Source organism: Emydura macquarii, unplaced genomic scaffold, assembly GCF_026122565.2.
Source record: "Emydura macquarii macquarii isolate MOO-44397 ecotype Brisbane River unplaced genomic scaffold, CSIRO-AGI_Emac_v2 contig_2699, whole genome shotgun sequence".
NCBI classification, from domain to species: Eukaryota; Metazoa; Chordata; order Testudines; family Chelidae; genus Emydura; species Emydura macquarii.
The window spans coordinates 4,902,381-4,922,373 of record NW_027132836.1 but is presented as its reverse complement, the minus strand read 5'-3'; the positions used below and the strand labels follow the sequence as shown (position 1 = coordinate 4,922,373).

Here is a 19,993-nt window from a genome sequence, read left to right as displayed (position 1 = left end):
GAGGACTTGACTTTGCAACCAAATTACTTTCTTCTAATTATAGAATTTTTTTTATATAATCAAATATCAGCTATATTAAATGGTTTGCTGTCTAGTTGTTGCTGTGTTGGTCCCAGGATATTAGAGAGACAAGGACCAACTTCTGTTGGTGAGAGAGACGTGCTTTTGAGTTGTTTGTGGCTGCAAGTAAGCACTTTTCATAGAAGAGTACCATCATAAATAGTACCAAAACCAGGGTAAGAAGGAATCAGATAATTTTCTGCACTGTGTAATAATAGTTTACTTATTCTTGTCATGCAGATCGGTGAGCTGGTAAAGGTCACAAAAAAGTCACCCACCTTGTCTCTTTTTAATATTAATTGTTCAACACTTAAAATACTAAGGAAGTAAAGTGTTCAAATACTGAACTTTCTAAAGTATGATTAATTTTGGAAGGTGGTAAAGTATAAACCTGGACATTTACACTGACTCGCTATATAACTTTGGGCAAGTCATCTAATAGCTTTCTGCATTTTTCCTGTCTGTCAAATGGGGATAATGCTTGTCATGCAACTGATCGTGAGTCTTAATGTTTGTGAAGTGCTCAGTCTGATGGAAGATGCTATAAATGCTGCTCTTTATTACTATTAAAATTTGATACTTTTAACTCTCCCAAAGAATTTTACCATTATACTCTTATAGTTACCATTATCTCCTATTTTGGTGCTCAGGGTCCTGCAATACTCCTTTGAGGAACTGTCAACACCTGAGCAGGCTATTGTATCTGGCCTATTATTTCTTAAAATATTTTGCTTAACCTTTCAGTTGTATTTGAGATGTCTCTTTTTAAAAAAGAGCTGTTATGTTCTCATTTTAGTAATGTATTTCCTTTATACGCTTGCAAACCATCTTCCCTTTTATGTTCAGTTATTGGTTCCACCCAGGAGAAATGCAAGCATCTAATGTTAGTTCAGCAATAATTAATTTACCATTACAGGAAGACTGATTTGTCAAGCCACAAGAACATACTGAAAGAGACTGGTGCAGGCTTGCAGACTCTTTACTGTAGGTAGTCTTCCATCTTCACGTTGCTGCATTTCTGTCTCTGCTCTTCTGCTTTCTTCAAGAGGCTAATAATTTGAATTAGGCTGTTCTGCCAAAGACTGGCTGACTATTTGAGACTATTGAAGAGTACCAGTGTAAATAGTACCAAAAGGAGGGTAACAAGGAATTAAATACTCTTCTACACTGTGTAATAACAATTTACTTGTTCTTGTCCTGCAGGTCGGTGAGCTGGTCAAGGTCACAAAGATTAATGTGAGTGGTCAATGGGAAGGAGAGTGTAATGGTAAACGTGGTCACTTTCCTTTCACGCATGTCCGCCTGCTGGACCAACAGAATCCTGATGAGGACTTCAGCTGAGTGTGGCTCAACAGTTTTGCTTACAAATGGGAACAATCTCACTGTATTTCACTGCAGCTGCCATTTAGACTGTGTTCCTACAGATGTCAAAAGGAGTACTGCTTATACAAGCATTCTGATACCTGCAAATCCCTGGAACTGAACACCACCATTCCTTAATCAAGACTCGTGTTATTCAGGGTACGAAACTAGATAACCTGTGTGTCAAGTGGCAAAACTAGTACATGATTGTAGGTTGTAATGCCTGCATATGTCCAGAGCAGACTGTACCTTACCTGCAGCAGCAGATGGAGAAAGCACCAATACATTTGTTGATCAGTGGTTTTAGCTTTCTCCGATCCCATTGCTTAGGTTGCTGCTTCCACAAGCAATGCAAATCAACCTTAGAAAATTCAATGTATAGATAGGAATTTCACAGCCAGTTAATCCTGGAGCTTTTGCCTTTGTTTTCATTCTAACTTTCTCTGCCCAAACAAGTCTACATAATGTTTTGCACCCTGCAAGTAATCTTTTTAGATGTAGAACATACATTGGGATAGCTTTGTGATTTACAGATAACTACCACTTTAACAGTAACTGAGAGATTAAAGTTTCCTCCAGATCTTCAGAAGAGTGTGAGGACACTAGAGATTGGTTTCTTCAGTACCGTTGCTTCAAACTTTGCTAGTAGCTGATTTAACTTCAAGTTGAGATGTTATATTAACACATTCTGATATTTTTTACCCACAAATAGACATTTTAAGGAATTGTAGAGCTCCATACCAGTGCTGACAAATATATGCATAGCACTTTACTCATTAATTCATAGCTTCAAATAGTATTTGATTCATAGCATGCTAAAATATCCAGCATTGCTCTGAAAAAGTGACACAGGGAACATTAGCCAGTTGTAAAAGATAAAATTAAATTACACTGGGCCAGTTTCATAACTCCTTTATCTTTTGGTGAACACTCTTATTCATTAGCTAGAATATTCAGTGTCAAAAGTCTTGAACTAACAAACCAAATATTACCTTTATTTTAAAATAACTTTTGGGACTGCTCTGCGTGTTTCCATCTGTAAAGCATTTGATAGTGAATTAATGAGAAGATTTTATTTGTAATAAACTAATAGAAAATACTTGTGTGCTTCTGGACTGATTCTAAAAAGGCATATTAGAGTAAAACTACTTCATAGCTAATGAAGCTAAAATCAGTGCATTGACTAGGTTATATTATACACTACTTGAATTTTCAACTTTTTCTACTAATCCTTATCTGATTTTCTTTAACATTAAAATCAGAATGGATGCAGGAAGTTTTGTAAATGAAAACAATGAGGTAACTATCCCTTGTCTGTATCTTAAATTAAGTTCTCCAAATGCAGGGATCAAGTGACCAATATGTTTAAAGTTATTTTGTAACTTTTGTGGCTACTTTGACAACAGGATTTTTCTAAATCTAAATTGTATAAAAAACTGAAACACCTCTTGGACATGTACAAATAGTTAAATACCACTAAAATGTCTCTGAACAATTTTAAATGCTTCAAGGACTACAGAGGCTGTTGCTGAGAGGCATGGGCCCATAAAACAGAATCCTGGTAACATTTTACCTCAAAACTATTACATGCTGGAAACAGTAGTACTTTTTCTTTATCTGTTACATGGTTGCTTTACTTTAGAACTAATTGATCAGTATGTCTGTCCAATTTTCAGATAGTGGGGACAGATTACTGTAAAGTAATCCTAATAAACATTTTTTTTTTTTTAAGTATTACTAAACCCTCTGTAGAAAAATTACAATTCATCTGTTTTTGTGACAATTACTTGACAGACAGATAGTACTGAAGTGAAGTGACTGCATTTCTAATCTAACTTGAATTGATATTATGGTTGAGATGCTACAATGCCAGTCCTTGATTGTGGGATTATAAATTAGTACTGAATGTGCTTAAAGAAAATGTTTAAAGATAACCTAATCATGGGCTGGTAAAATGTTAATTTCTTTACATCTAACTTGTACCTTTTCTTTCCCCCCTGACCTTGCTACCTACTGGAATTGAATACTTGATACCGGTGCAGTCTCTACAGTATCTATACATATAGATGAATTGCTGATAGGTGCATATATTTTTCTTCAAGTATTGCAAAAGAAGCATAAACAAAGGAGAGACATGCTCAATGTTCTCAGTAAGGCAACACAATTTAGTTTACTTCAACTGATTCTTCCAGTCAGAATTAAATCAGCCTGTACATCCTTAATCATGTCTACAGGATTCCATTCCCCAACTTTTGTAGATAAAGTTCCTTTAAGAAAATATGTGGTTTTGGTATTCAAGTTATTTGGAGGGGCTATATTGGGATTTTTAAACTGAAAATACAAACATATTACTATGTAGCTATGTTTTTGTGAAGACAATGTAATTGCAAATACTTTATTATACACTTTGACAGCGCAGAAAAACAATCATCCCTACAAAAGTCTTAATACCTGCTGTTACTCTAGAAGCATAAATTCTTGTGAGACAGCTTTTCTTAGCCACCTAATATATTAATTACTGAGTTTTCAGATTAAATATAAGTTTGTTCATTAGATAAGACCTACAGGATAAGTTTGCATTTGTACAAGATACAAATGTTTTAATCTATCTCACCAAGGTCTTGAAGCAGGATAGAAAAAATTGAATAATTCATAAATATGTGGGTGAAATCCTCTTGTGGCCTTTGTTCCCTCTTTTGCACACACCACCACTCCCCTCCCCCTCCCCCCCCCCCAAAAAAAACCAACTCATTAGTAAGAATGTTAGTAGTCATACAAGTTTGTTATCTCTGTCAGTGTTTGGGTTTATTGTGCATAGGCCAGTGCAAAAACTACAATAATCATAATGGTTTCTAGAAATACACCATGAAAAGCAGAATGCTCAACTACACTGTGTTCTCCTGGTGCATTTACACATTCTATCACACTAAATGAAGTACAACTTGGCTGCTATTTTTATATATATTTCATTTTCGTAAAGCCCAGCCTTTTATACTAATATATGACTTGGTTAAATCTTGTTAATCAGTTTGAATTGTACTTGTTAATGCAAATATTTCTAATCATCTAAGTAAAAACACTTCATGTTCTTAATGGTTTTGGGGGAAAGTTGCTAAGCAAACCAATTTGAAGCAAAAATATATGAACATATGCCATTGTATTATAACACTATACACTTTCTTGACAGTTAAAGTCTACTTTTTTATTTTTTGTAGCATGTAATGTTCATAGTATGTGAAGTAAATAAAAATATAGCCAAAAATTGGCGGGGTGTCATTTTGGAGCAGCTGTCTTTGGAAGTTTTTTATTTGTTTTCTAATGGTGTAAGTATCTATTTATAAGGGTGAAATATGATTGTGTTTGCAGTAATGGTTTATTCAATTATATCCTCACCCAAAAGAGGCTATTAAACATGCATTTGAGAGAAGCGAATAAATAATGTCAGCTTTAAGTAAACTTAACTGACAAGAAAAGTAACACTCAGGCCTCTGGGAAAAAAGGTGATGTATTCATTTTTTAAAAAATTTAATGTCTTAACACTTACTGAAAAATACCAATGCTTATTTTCCATGCCAAAATTAGTCACATGCCAAATTTCCCCCATAATAAAAAACATTTACATTTCTTAGAATTACTGCTAGAAAATGATATCTGTCTTGGAAATCAAGTAATATTTTGGCAATCTAATAGGCTCACTAGGAAAATTCAGCCCCTTTAATTTACTTTTAGATTATGAAACAAACATTCTAGGCAGTAGAGTAGCCCTGGGGGGTTTTGGGTTTTATTTTTTTGTTCATTTGTTTTTGCATATTCAGTTTAATTCTACCTTGGTCCCATGCTTTCATCCTCAGACTCTTAAAACTGTATCAAAGCTCTACGGAGAAGCTGGGTAGAAGATAATTGCTGATTATGGGATAAATTGTAGCTGAATGTTTCTACTAGAACAATCATCTGAAACAAATTTAACAATATTCACATTCAAATTATTTTTAGGTATCAGATTAATGGGCAGTCTGTATCTCTGAGCTACTGAAGACAATGCATCACCCTGATACATGAGTCTGCATACAGTTTCAAGATTATTTTCATAACCATGGTAATTAGTGAGGGAACTTCTTAATTAAATCTTAAATTCTACAAGTTAAGTCTGCAGAAAATTCTGTGACCATAGAGTTCATGGGTCAACATCCACTGTTCTGGACACTATTCCTGGGTTAGAGGTGGTCATTCCATCAGAATCACTAATTTTACTAATCCTCCCACCCCTTGAATCCATAGTCTAGCCCTGTATATAGTGGTGTGACAAGTCATGGGCTTAAACTGGCTATATTTGAGGGGAGGTGGCAGACATTTTTTTTTCAATGTATGCGTATGGCTAGTTTTGTTGCTTGACATTTTCAGCCCTTAGTGTACTCATTTATTACCACAACCATTGCTGCATGGATTGCTTTCCAACCAGTGGCTCTGGAGTGCATATGGAGGACATACCAAGTACTCCCCACAAATACACCCATCCCACCAGCAGATGCATCCAGAAGTGCACAAGGAAAGGCCTCATTAATGTTATATACAGTGATAATAAGCTATCGCTGATTCTTCTTGTTATTCCATTGTTTATACAGCCACGGACAATATTTGTTCTCTTAGCCACCATGTCACACTGAGAGCTTATGTTCGGCTGGTTAACCATGATGACATCTAAGTCCTTTTCTGATTCAATAGGTTCCAACATACAGTCCCTTATCCTATAAATATTACCTACATTCTTGGTTCCTTGATCCCCTTGCATTTAGCTGAAGTAAAATGCATATTGGTGATGGGCGTCCACTCCAATATTGTAATTACAGGTTTTGTGTACAGTCCTCACTGAGAAATCTGTGTGCATTAATGGCTCTCCTCTCAATGCTCCTGAAATTAAGAAAGTGGTATCCCCATTTTTTCAAATGGGAAAACTAAGGCACAGACACTAACTTGTCTAAGATTACCCAAGAAGCCTAAAGCAGAGCCAGAAACACAGTCCAGATCTCAAATCCCAGTCTAGTATCTTAACCACAAAACCAAATGAGAAACAAACTTAAGATCCATATATTTAAGCTTATAAAAAAGGTTGAGATAACTTGATCACAGCCTATAAATACTTACGTGGGGGGTCAGATATCTGAGAGCAGCAGGCAGGGCTCTTTACTCTAGCAAACAGGCATAACAAGATTTAGTATCTGGAAGGTGAAGATTTATTTCCAGTCTAAATTTGTCAAACACTATTTTTAAGAGTAATTACTCAATGGGGAATGTAGTAGCATCTATCATTTGAAATCCTGAAGTAAGAATTTGATGTCTTTCTAAAATATATGCTGTAGGTCAAGCAGAAGCTATGGGCATGATGCTGGATTTTTTTGGTTGACCTTCTATGACATGATGTTAGGCAGATGATTGTAATAGTTAAGTCCCTGAACAGGCCTATTCAGCCCACTATTTAAAGGATCTAATGTCAACCCTATAACTACAGACTGCAGGAGCATTTACTTACTGCTGTTGTGTGCCGCACCTGCCAAGCAGGATGACCTGGGGAGGAAAGCGGTGAAAGGATTGCTCAATATGTGATAGAGGAGTGGAACTGAGCTTGGTTGGTTTGGAGAAGGGAAGAAATATCTTGCCCAGTGAATGTTTTGTGTATTAACAATTGCAGTAGATTATTTTAAGAGAACCGTTTGTTTAAAAATGTTGCACCCATATCCTATGACACAATTAAGGCAGTTTAATTTTTTGCCCTCGTCCTCTTGAGTTTTACCTCCATCTGCTGGATTGCAGCAGCGCTGCATTCCTGGTTCTCTACTTCCATCTAATAATAACAACAAGGGAGGCTCACTGCTCTCCATGAGAGAGTTTGTATGATCATTTGTTTCACAAATGGCTGGGGACTTCAGATTAACAGGATGGTCAGTAAGTGAAACCTGCTGAATTTTAATATTATGACAGCCTAAGGCGTCTGTGTGCTGTGTGCCTCCTTCCAGGTCCTTCACCAGGAGTATCAGTTCCACCTGCTACTTACTCATATCTACCACTGTAGAATAGTTCCAGAGGGGTAGCCATGTTAGTCTGTATACAGCAAAAACAACGAGAGTTCTGTGGCACTTTAAAGACTAACAAATTTAATATTTGCAGACATAAGCTTTCGAGAGACTTCAGCTCCCTTCAGATGCAGTAATACAGAAAATAAGTAACACAGAGGCATCTTATATCTTATAGATATCCAGGTGCATTGAGAACAATGGGGGAGGTGGAATCCGGTACTTATGACCTAATGACGACCATTGAGTAGGAGGTGAGAATGGGTGAGCAAAGTAATTTACCTTCGGTAGTGAGATAGCCACTCCAAGTCTCTGTTTAAACCCAGTTTGAATGTGTCAAGTTTGCAGATCATTTCTAACTCAGCAGTTTCTCTTTGAAGTCTGTTTTTGGAGTTTTTTTGGAGAAGTACAGCAACTTTCAGGTCAGAAACAGAATGCCCTGGGGAATTAAAGTGTTCTCCCACTGGTTTATGGATGTTATTATTTTTTATGTCTGATTTGTGTCCATTTATCCTTGTGTGTAGCGATAGTCCAGTTTGGCCAATGTACATGGCAGAGGGGCATTGCTGGCACATGATGGCATATATAACATTAGTTATATATTGTTATATGATTGATGTGGTTAGGACCATGGAAATTATTAAAATCCCTAACCCTACCACTGTATTCCATTAGTACTGGAGAAAACCAGGCTAGTCCATACTGAGGCTCATCTGAGCCAGCAAATATTTGAATACATAGAAGTCCCAGCAAAAGAGTTCAGCCTACATTTCGCTGCTGCCAGCTTTCTCTGCATATACATCAGCATTGTGGGATGATTGGCATGAATGCACTGTTAAAAAATCAGTGATTATAACCTATTTAGGAATGATGCAACAGCCATATAGGGAGGCTGAGTGGTACTATGTAAAATTACCTGTTCTTCGTTGACTGCTTGCTCATGGCCAGTCCATTGCAGGTGTGCGCGCGGCATCATGCACGGTTACCGGAACTTTTTCCCTTTAGTAGTACCCATAGGGCCAGCTTCGGCACCCCTGGAGCCTTGCGCACACACCGCAGTATATGAGGCACTGTCGGCCCTACACCCCTGAATTCCTTCTTGATGCTTGTGACAGTTGCTGGAACTGCTTCAGCTTGCATCGCAAGTGCTCAATCCCTTTTGTTCTCCCTTAATTGTTTGTTGTTTGTCTTAGTTAGGTAGATTAGACCTTAAGTGTTGTTAATAGTGGTAGTTAGTCACTTAGGATAGTCCCAGTTGGGACTTTGCCTGGAGCGGGGCATGCCCCAGTCACCAGATTTCAACCCGAGTGCCTCCTGTGGGAAGGCCTTTCTGCTGAGCAACCCCCCATGATAGTTGCCTAAAGTACCTGGGGGAAGCTCATTGTAAGGACACATGCAAAGTTTGTAAGGCTTTCAGACCTCGGACCCAAAAAAACAAAGACATCCGCTTGAAAGCCTTACTAATTGAGGCAGCACTCAGATTGGCCTCCAAACCAACCTGGTCTGCTTCAGTACCAAGCTTGGAATCAGTGCAGAGTGCGCTGTTGGCACCGGCCCTGCCTTGGCACTGGACTTCTTCCTCTTGGTCAAGGAAGAAGCAGTGAAAGCAGAGCACAGAGCGGGGACGCTATCCTGCACCATCCAAAAAAGCAGAGTCGAGCACGGAGCTGCACCAAAGCCAGACAGTGAAGACTTGCTTGCCACCAACAGAGCCTATGTCTCCAACCAGAGGGCCACTCCCAACTCCTGGGAGTGGGAGGGCGTCTCTGCACCTGCCGGCACCATTGACATGGGAGGCATTTAAGGTGGCATGGACCTTATTGGCCTTGTCCACGTCGCCTCCGCCCAAAGAGAAGAGGCCAGTGTCACAGGAGAAGCCTGCGTTGGGACCCCCTGGTTGGCTCAGGCAATCTCTTGAGTAGGGAGGAAGATCTCCAACAACCTGGTCGTCCCAGGTGGAGGGGTTGACATGGCGCCACTCCCGCAGAAGTGGCTCCAGGTCACCGGAGCACCCCCGCATTGGCGGGGTACGGTGCGAGGTTGCCCTTCTGGCACCAGTCATGATCCCCAGAAACGGGCAAAGTTCATTCCAGGAGGAGACGCCTGTCTGGGTCGCCTGCAGGAAGCCACTCTCTAGAGGGACGTCGGCACTGCTACCGCTACCTGGAACCAAGGAGTTCGACCGCATCGGTGCAGCGCAGAACACGGTCACCGGAGGCTGACTCTGCACTGGGGGGGAAGTGGTGCCGTAAGTTATTGATGCTCAGGCACCGCTCCGGATGCTCCAGTTTGCAGTCGGAGCATGGTTCCCCACGTCGGCACCAGTCGCGGCACTGGGTCTTGTCGTCATCATGATCAATGACAAGCAGTGGCCTTCTCCAGAGTCCTGGAGCACCCACGGATTGGGAGCCTCCGAGGCAGCCCCACCATGGTCATCTGACAATGAGTTGGTGTGCTTTCGAAAGGATGGCCACCGGGCGAGTCATTGCCACGAGCAAAAGATGCGGAGCTTTCCTGCCCCAGCCATGCTTCGAGGCGATGTCTGCCATCATTGCTCGCCTGCTCCTCTGCCCGATGACAACAGCCAGGCATTGTCTGCGGTTGTTAGGCCACATGACAGCCTACACTTACGTGGTGAAGCTGACTCGCCTAAGACTCAGATCACTTCAGTCGTAGTTGGCTTTGGTTTATGTCCCGAACAGACATTCCCTGCACCAAGTGGTCACAGTTCCCCCCTTAGATCCTGGCCACATTAAACTGGTGGCGGAGCCTCTGGGCAGTGTTGAGGGGTGTGCTGTTCGAAGAGCTAGTCTTCTCTATCACCCTGGTATCGGATGCCTTGGATTTAGGGTGGGGGGGCCATATCAGCACCAACCTTGGCACACAAGGAGTCTGGTCAAGGGAAGAGAGGTGCATACACATCAACATGAGAGAGTTATGGGCTATTCGACTAGCATGTGGAGTGTTCCTCCACTTTATTGCAGGCAAGGTGGTGCAGGTACTGACAGACAATACAGCGGCCATGTATTACATCAACAGGCAGGGGGGAACCCGTTTCTCAACCCTTTGCAATGAAGCTATTTGTCTGTGGGACCTGGCAGCGAGACACAATTTTCACCTCCCAGGAGTGAGGAACAATGAGGCAGACCGCCTCAGCAGGTCATTCTTACCCCACCATAACTGGTTGCTGCATCCAGGTGTGGTCTCTATGATTTTCCAAAGGGGGGCTCTCCCCAGGTGGACCTGTTTGCATCAGCATGGAACAAGAAGTACCCGCAGTTCTGCTCCCTCCGCAGTCTAGAGGCCAGGTTGCTTTCCGACACCTTCCTTCTGCAGTGGTCGGGAAGCTTCATGTATGCGTTTCTGCCCATTCCTCTCCTTCACAAAGTCCTGCTGAAAATCAAGAGGGACAAGGCAGATGTTATCTTAATTGCACCGGTCTGGCTGCACCAGCACTGGTTCAGCATGCTGCTGCACCTATCGATTGTCCCTGTCCCCACCCCGCTGGAGCTTCTGAGATGGCACGGTCTCCTGTCCCAGGATCATGGTAGCTTGCTACACTAGAAACCAGGACTCCCTACACCTCACGATGTGGAGGCTCCCTGGCTGAGCACAGACGAGCAAGCCTGTTCAGCGCAAGTCCAGCAAATCCTGCTGGGTAGCAGGAAACCTTCCACATAAGTCATGTTTGGACTAAATGGAGGCGATTTACCTGTCGGGCAGAGTCCCAGGGGAATTCACCTGTGTTGTCGCTGATACAGGCGATCCTGGAGTACTTGCAACTAAAACTCCAGGAACTAGCCGTGGCCTCCCTGAAGGTCCACCTAGCAGCTATACTGGCGTTCCACCAGCCTTTGGAGGGGAGATGTTTTCTCCCACCCTATGACAATTAGGTTCCTGAAAGGGGGGGAGAGGCTGTATCCGCAGATCCATGACCCGGTGCTTCCCTGGGATCTCAACCTGGTTCTCTAGCGGCTCACGAGTCCCCCTTTGAGCCCATGGCTACATGCCCTTTACTGCTGCTGTCATGGAAGATGGACTTCCTGGTGGCCATTACCTTGGCAAAGAAGGTCTCCGAGATTAGGGCGATGACCTCGGAGCCTCCTTATACTGTGTTCTATAAAGACAAAGTTCAGTTGCAGCCACACCCGGTCTTCCTTTGTAAGGTGGTTTCCTAATTTCATTATAACCAAGATATTTTTCTCCCCATGTTTTTTCCCAAACCGCATGGTTCAGAGGAGGAGAGGAGATGGCACACGCTAGCTGTTAGACAGGTGTTAGCATTCTACATCGAGCGCACGAGACCGTTCTGGAGATCTACACAACTCTTCGTCGCGATGGCTGATCAGATGAAAGGCTTACCTCTTTCCACCCAGTTCATCTCATCGTGGATAACTTCCTGCATCAAGTTCTGCTATGAGCAGGCAAAGGTGCCACTTCTGGGGATAATTACAGCCCACTCAACCAGAACTCAAGCTTTGTCCACAGCCTTCCTAGCAAAAGTGCCTGTGCAAGACATCTGCAGGGTGGCCACCTGGTTGTTTGTACACACCTTCGCATCCCACTGTGCCATCGTCCAGCAGGTGTGGGATGACACAAGCTTCGGCAGAGTGGTGCTGCAGGCAGCTCATCCATAACTCCAGCCTACCTCCAAGGTATTGCTTGTGAGTCACGTACAATGGACTGGACATGAGCAAGCACTCAAAAAAGAAAAGACTGTTACTTACCTTGTAACTGTTGTTCTTTGAGATGTGTTGCTCATGTCCATTCCACGACCCCACTCCCGTCCCTGCTGCTGGAGCTGGTGGCAAGAAGGAACTGAGGGGACGTAGGGCTGGCAGCACCTCATATACCACAGCATGTGCGCAAGGCTCCAGGGGGCGCCGAAGCCGGCCCTATGGGTACTGCTAAAGGGAAAAAGTTCTGGTAACCGTGCATGAAGGCACACACACACCTACAATGGAATGGACATGAGCAACACATCTCGAAGAACAACAATTACAAGGTAAGTAACTGTCTTTTTCTGACCACTAACAGCTCAGAAGAAAATAATCTTGAATGCTAATGGATCAATGTCCTAACAGGTTAAAGCACAAGATGGGGTACTATTTGATGTCTGTTATAGACCACCAAATCACACTAGGGAACAGGATGACCAGCTTCTTAATCATCTATCTATAATGAGTAGGGAAAAAAAGCTGAGTGATCATAGGGGATTCCATGAGGGGTCTCATGCAGCCAGTACTAAAACAGCCTCAGAATTTTTAAATATTATAGCTGACAATTTCCTAACTCAAAAAGTCTTGTATCCACGTTGGGGGGAATTCTCTGTTAGACCTCATCTTCACAGATAAAGAGGAACTGGTAACAGAACTAAAATGTATTGGTAGCTTAGGTACACATGATCATGACTCAATTACATTTGTTATGTGCAAACAGCACAAAAGTCCAAACCAGTACTACACACACACACACACACACAGTTGATGGTTTAAAAGGCCAAGTTCCAGAGACTGGAAGAAAGATCATGTTGTGCCAATATTTAAAAAGGGTAAACAGGATGCTTTGGGTAATTATAGGCCTGTCAGCCTGACATTGCTTCTAGGCAAAATAATGGAGCAGCAGATACGGAATTTGGTTAATAAAGAATTAACGGAAGGTAATATAATGAAGGCCAAGCAACAATGGATTATGGAAAATAGATACTGTGAGACTAACTTGATATATTTTTTGGATGAGATTACAAGTTTGGTTGATACAGGTAATAGTGTTGATGTAACATACTTAGACTTCTGTAATGCATTTGACTTAGTACCACACAACATTTTGTATTAAAATACTAGAATAACAAAAAATTAACATGACACATACTAAATAGATTAAAAACTGGATGACAAGTTCTCAACATATAATTGTAAATGGTGAATCACCACTAAGTGGGCGTATTTCTAGTGGGGTCCTGCAACGCTCAGTTCTTGGCCCTACATTATTTAACATTTTTATCAATTACTTGGAAAAACATAAATTCATCACTGAAAAAGTTTGCAGATGACACAAAGATTGGAGGAATGGTAAATAACAAAAAGGACAGGTCACCGATGCAGACAGAACTGGATCAGCAAGCAAACAATATGCATTTTAATACAGCCAAATGTAAAGTTATACATCTAAGAACAACAAATATAGGGCATATTTACAGGATGGGGAGACTCTGTGGTGGGAAGCAATAACTCTGGGAAAAAAAATGGGGGGGTCACGTTCAACAATCAGCTAAATATGAGCACCTGATGCAAAACTGTGGCCAAAAGAGTTAATGTGATCCTTGAATGCATAAACGGGAATCTCAAGTAGGAGTAGAAAATTATTTTACCTGCGTATTTGGCACTGGTGCCACTGCTGCTGGCATACCATGTCTAATTTTCATACCCACAATTCAAAAAGGATGTTGACAAATTGGAGAGGGTTCAGAGCAGGCCTGCAAAGAGTGAAAAACTAAATGAAATCAACCTATTTATCTTATCAAAGAGAAGGTGAAGGAGTGACTTGATCACAATTTATAAATACTATATGGTGAACAGAAATTTTACAGTAGAGGCTCTTCAATCTAAAAAAGGCATAACAAAAACCAATGGCTTGAAGTTAGACACATTTGGTTTAGAATTTAGGCACAAATTTGTAACAGTCAGAGTAATTAATCATTGGAACAATCTAGCAAAGTTTGTGGTGGATTCTCCATCACTGGAAATTTTTAAATCAAAATTGGAAGTTGTTATAAAAGAGGAACGAACAGGAATTCATTCAGGGAAGTCCTATGCCTGTGTTGTGTGGGAAGTCAGACTAGATGATTACAATGCTCCCTTCTGCCTTATAGTCCAAGAATCGCCTGACACATTACTGGTCCTGCCAGAGGGTCTCCACAAAGTAAGGCAGCAGGGGAGATCTAGCAGCTTCTGCCAGCTGCCAGGTTATGCCAGCAAACTAATCAAATAGCTTTCGTCCTGCAATTAAAAAAATAAGTTGCACCAAGGGAGAAAAATGCCCTAACTGTAGCGTAGCTCTAAAGTCACTGCAGCTGGGCCTATCACTAACCAATGCATTTTAGAGCATGGGGAAATTTTTCAACAGTTGTTCCTATAATTTCAACCTCCACTTTAGCAAAGGACATATTTCTGTCCACTCAAGGTGATCATGAATTTTGTTGCCTTTATAGCTATTGACTGCCAATCTTGTTCTTCAGTCTGCCTCTGACCCCAACATTCTGAGTCCTGAGGTGGTAATATCTCATGAAAATATTGGAATCTGACAGGGCCCTGAAAGATTATTACCATGTTTCTTTACAGTCACAGTCACCCTTAGGGAGGAACAACCTGGAGTTTCTCCTAAATTTCTTATGCGTCCCACGAGTCAGGAACTTTCTCCTGAGGGAAACGTCCAGGACAAGAGGCTTGTATTCAAGCTAACTTTCTCCGAGAAAAAAATATACTAAATCTAAAAGCCTCCTTCTCAAAATCACAATTCCTCATTATCATGTTTTACTGTTGTTATCCTTAATCATTTTTCAAAAGACAAAATTAAATTATCTGTATAGAATGGTATGTGTCCACATTGTTGAATGTTTCCCAAAAGTAAATCCCTAATTCTTAGTCCTTAGTCAAGGCCATGATCACTCTCAAAACATTTTAGTTCTGGCATTTGGAGCAAATGTTCCCAAGGACTTTGGAGAAATATTAATATATATATATTTAAAATACCTTGGAGCTCCTTTTAAAGAAAAACAAAAAAGAAAATTCTCTCTGGTCTGAATCCTGCCATATTAATCACACAGTAGACCCTTATGCCTGCACTAAACCCAGTGGGGTTCCACAAGGATTCGGGGATCCACCTGCATAGATGAGAATGAAGAATTGGGGCCTTAGTTTGTAAAATAAAACTTCTGCTAGCTATGGCAGGAATCTGATATTTGTATAAACTTTAAGTCTAAAGGAGGATATTACATATTTTTTTCTTTCTGGACCAGTTCCTCCTCATATGATGCACATGAAATATCATCTAAAAGGATAAATTATAGACTGTAAAGAAGCTTCTTGTCTTCTCTTCTGCCTGTCCTCAATGGCAGCAATTATATATTAAAAGAAGAAACATTTCAGACATAGAGCAGTCATAATCCCAGTATCAATCATCATTTTAGCCTATTGTCCGATTGTAAAAGAAGAAAGATTCAGAACAGAAAATATTTTGACACATTTGTAACCTTGACTCGCACAATCTGACTTTGCAGGTTGAAACTTGAGCCAGAGCCTTCAACATGGATACTAACAGGATCTTGTTAATTTTTTATTAAAATTTCAGAAACTTTCTGAAACCAGGGCATACAAAAATATTGGAAGGATTTGTTCACCAATGCCCCAGTTCAACAAGGTACTTAATTACGTGCCTAACTTTAAGTATGTGAGTAATCCCAAAGTCAATTGGTCTACTCACATACTTTAAACTAGGCATATACTTAAGTAGTTTGCTAAGTACGTGCCCTGATGGTCAGAGAGTCTAAATCTACTCCATATGCCTGGTTACTGACACCCTTCAGTTTCTTTTGTGTAGCTTCCGTGTGGAATTAAGCTTGTTACCTAAAAGGTCAGGTCTCTACCCTCAAACTTATTATGTCAAGATTTCTGGAATATGTAATTTACAAGTAACCTGAGTTATCTGAGATGACCTTCTACACATTAATACTATAGGGAGATGCACTGTGGTGCAAGATAGTGATAGAACCTTCTGGAAACCGTGTTTGTTGGAGAATCCATGAATCACACCTTGTAGCTCTGAACATTCCAGAGGCAGAGGTTTAAAAGGGGACTCCCTAGTTCAAAAAAGTCTGCCTTGTATGACCATTTCCTCTCCCTCCATTTAAACTGATATTAGATTAATTATTTTTCTGGCTTTGGCTCTTATAGACTCTTGTAGGCACCACAAGGGTCATGTACTCTAACCCCCTTACCAAGACGCAGGATTTATTGTGTCTAAACATCCAAGACAAAAGGCTATCCAGTCTCCTTTTGTAAACCTCCAGTGAAGGAGCTTCCACAACCTCCCTAGGCAGTGTGTTCCATTGTCTTGTTCCATTGTAACTGTTCTTACAATTAGGAAGTTTTTCCTGAAATTTAATCTAAATCTGCTATGCTGTAGTTTGAACCCATTCACGTTTGTCCTGCTCTCAGTGGCAAGAGAAAACAATTTATCTCCATCCTTTTTATAGCAGCCTTTCAAGTGTTGAAGACTGCTATAATTTCCCCTCTTTATCTCCTCTTTTCCAAACGAAACATATGCAGTTTCTTCAGCCTTTGCTCATATGGCTTGCATGCCATCCTTTCAATAATCTTTGTCACTTGCCTCTGGATCCATTCCAGTTTCTCTACTTTCTTTCTAAAATAGCATTTGCTTTTTTTGCAACAGGATCATATTGCAGATTCATTTTGAAATTGTGATCCACCACAACTCCCAGAACCTTTTCAGCAGTGCTGTGCCAAGCCAGTTATCCCTTGTTCTGTATTTGTGCATTTGGTTTTTCTTCCACAAGTGTAGTACCTTACATTTGTCTTTGCTGAATTTCATTTTGTTGTCTATAGCCCAGTTCTCCAATTTATCAAGATCCCTCTGAATTATAACTCTATCCTCCAAAGTGTTGGCATCCCCCCCATCTTTGTGTCATTTGCAAAATTGATAAGTATGCTCTCTATTCCTACATCCAGATTATTAATAAAGATGTTAAACAACACGGGACTTGGAATCAGATCCTTGTGGAACCCTGCTTGAGACCTCCCTCCAATCTGATGTAAGTCCATTACTAGTTACTCTTTGTTTGTGATAGTTTAACCAATTCTGTATCCAATTCATGATAGTTCTGCCGAGCCCACCTTTCTCCAGCTTATTTATCAGAATGTCATGTAAGATTGCAAAAACCTTGCTGACGTCTAAGTATATTATGTCCGTCGTATTCCCCCATCCACCAAAATAGTAACCCTGTCAAAGAAGAAAATTACTTGTTCTTACTAAATCCATGTTCTTTGTTCTTACTAACTTCTGCTGGTATTCACAAACTGAATGTTTTATACATTGCTCTAGTAGCTTCCCAGGTACTGAAGTCAGGCTGACTGGTCTATAATTCCCCATCTCCTCCTTTTCCCTCTTTTTAAAGATGGGGATTACGTTAGCTCTTTTCCAGTCTTCCAGGATCTCTCCTGTCATCCATGAGTTTGCAAATATTATTGCCAGTGGCTCTGAGATTTCTTCAGTTAATTCCTTCTAGGCTAGCCCAGAAAACCCTGATATGTTTGGTTTTTTTCAGGATGTAACTCTAATTTATGTTATGCTGAAGTAAGCTCAGAGAAATTGTGTCCCTTAATTCTGGCACAATTACAAAACTGGAATGGTTCTCAAGCCATGGTCTAAGGAGTACTTCTTGGTGGTCTGCACAGACCTTGCAGGTCACATGCCTCTAGTTGCACTTTCTTCTTTCCATCTGCTTTTACCAATGTCCAGACTTTCCCTTGCAAAGAAGAACCTGGATACCTGTAAAAGTACCTGGAAGTTGGGAGGATGAGCTAACCTACCTGTCAATCAGTAGTGGTACTGCATAGGACAAAGAGGATGGGAAAAAGAAGCTGCCCGCAGGAATCAAAGGCCAGCAGTGGGGTTGAGGAGAAATAACTTCTTGGGCCTACACTATTTAACATTTTTATCAATGACTTGCAAGAAAACAAAATCTCTGATACAGGTCACTGATACAGAGCTATATGGATTGCTTGGTAAGATGGGCAGAAGCAAACAATATATGTTTTAATACTGTCAAATATAAAGTTATTAATCTAGGAACAAAGAATGTAGACCATACTTAGGATGAGGGACTCTATCCTGGGAAGCAGTGACTCTGAAAAATACATGCAATTCATGTCGGATAATTGATAAAGCAATCTTTGTGTGGACAAAGGACTCTCAAATAGGAATAAAGAGGTTATTTTACTTCTGTATTTGGCATATCAGCGACTTCTATTGGAATATTGTGTCCAGTTCTGGTGGTCCATAATTCAAGAAAGATATTGATAAATTGGAGAGGATTCAGAGAAGAACCATGAAAATGATTAAAGAATTGGAAAACATGCCTTATAATGAGAGAGCCAAGGAGCTCAATCTATTTAGTTTATCAAAGAGACAGTGAAGGGATGACATGATCACAGTCTATAAGAATCTATATGGGGAACAAATATTTGATAATGGGCTCTTTAATCTAAGACAAAATTATAATAAAATCCAGTAGCTGGAAGTTGAAGCTAGACAAATTCTGACTGGAAATAAGATGTACATTTTTAACAATGAGGATAATAGTCACTGGAACAATTTACCAAGGATGTAGGGGATTTTCCATCAATGACAATTTTAAAATCAAGATTGGATGTTTTCCTAAAATATATGTTCTAGTTCAAATAGGAATTATTTTGGGGAAGTCTGATAGCCTGTGTCGTGTGGGAGGTCAGACTAGATGATCACAATGGTCTCTTTTTGGCCTTATAATCTATTAATAAAAACAAAATGGTAAATACTTTCCTAATATTAAACAATTGCTATATTTGCTATGGGGATATTAATTACAAATAAGAGGGGAGATGTCCATGAGAGTCTTTTACGATGTGGCCAGTGCTACGAAAAAGTAAAAAAATAATGTGTTGCAGCTTGAAATTGCTCAGTGATAGAAGTTTCCTTTTCAAATCTCAGCATTGCCAACCCCAAGTATGGAAAATCATGAGTCAGGCCCCCCAAAATCATTATATTTAAAAACCATAATAAATATGGAATTTTTAGTTGCATTCTAGGTCTGAAACCTTTGTGACCCTACGGTCACATTTTCAAGCTTTTCTTCACAATCACGAGGGCTAGAAACTTACTTTACATAAAAACAAAAACAAAAAACCCAACCCCCCAAGATTCTCATGAAATAACAGGATTCCAGCAGCTGGGATACCAAATCTCAAGACATACAACAAATTAGTGAGAGTTAGCAACACCAAAAAATATTGTTCTTAGTTTGAGACTTTCCACTTAAATACATGTTCAGTTAAGATGTATGGGCTATAGATTTACAATATATACCTTTAAAGAGTTGCAATATATTAATCTGGAGAATTCATTGGGACTAATGGCCAAAGTGTCCAACAGAAACAGTTTATCCAGTCATTGGTTGGGCAGTGAATCTGGTTTTATCATTCCTTTATATTTGCATAATAATCTGAAGAAAGATCTTAAAAGATATTTTGACTATAGATATCCCAGCAGCTGCTTTTCAGTTACAGAAACAGTGTGGTATGATGATTAAGTGGAAATAAATATCTTCCTTTTATTCGTTAATGCATGCTTAGAGATCCCAGTCAGTAATCAGGAATCTATAGTAATGGTCATTGTACAATGTGCAGGAAAATGATAAAAGACAAAAATACCCATCATCTATAGGTGAA

The 19,993-nt window shown here is 40.3% G+C and overlaps 1 protein-coding gene and 1 long non-coding RNA gene across 4 annotated transcripts in view; one reads left to right on the top strand and one right to left on the bottom strand.

Annotated features, from left to right (window-relative positions):
* Positions 1–4,705, top strand: part of CRK (CRK proto-oncogene, adaptor protein) — a 37,828-nt gene extending 33,123 nt beyond the window's left edge. The window contains exons 3-4 of one of the 3 annotated variants that reach the window (XR_010923244.1): positions 1,264–1,581; positions 3,465–4,705. Coding sequence is in view for 2 of the 3 variants with exons in the window: in XM_067566023.1 (XP_067422124.1) it covers positions 1,264–1,401 (138 nt within the window). In the remaining variant the exon portion in view is untranslated. Of the gene's footprint in view, positions 1–1,263 lie in introns of all 3 variants that reach the window. The other 2 variants (XM_067566023.1, XM_067566024.1) reach the window with 2 other exon arrangements.
* Positions 4,706–10,431: 5,726 nt separating this feature from the next.
* LOC137164972 (uncharacterized) lies at positions 10,432–19,701 on the bottom strand. The gene is made up of 4 exons (XR_010923253.1): positions 19,632–19,701; positions 13,861–13,965; positions 12,218–12,397; positions 10,432–10,883 (listed from the first exon to the last, which is right to left on the bottom strand). It is a non-coding gene; the product is annotated as an uncharacterized lncRNA (long non-coding RNA).
* Positions 19,702–19,993: the final 292 nt, after the last annotated feature.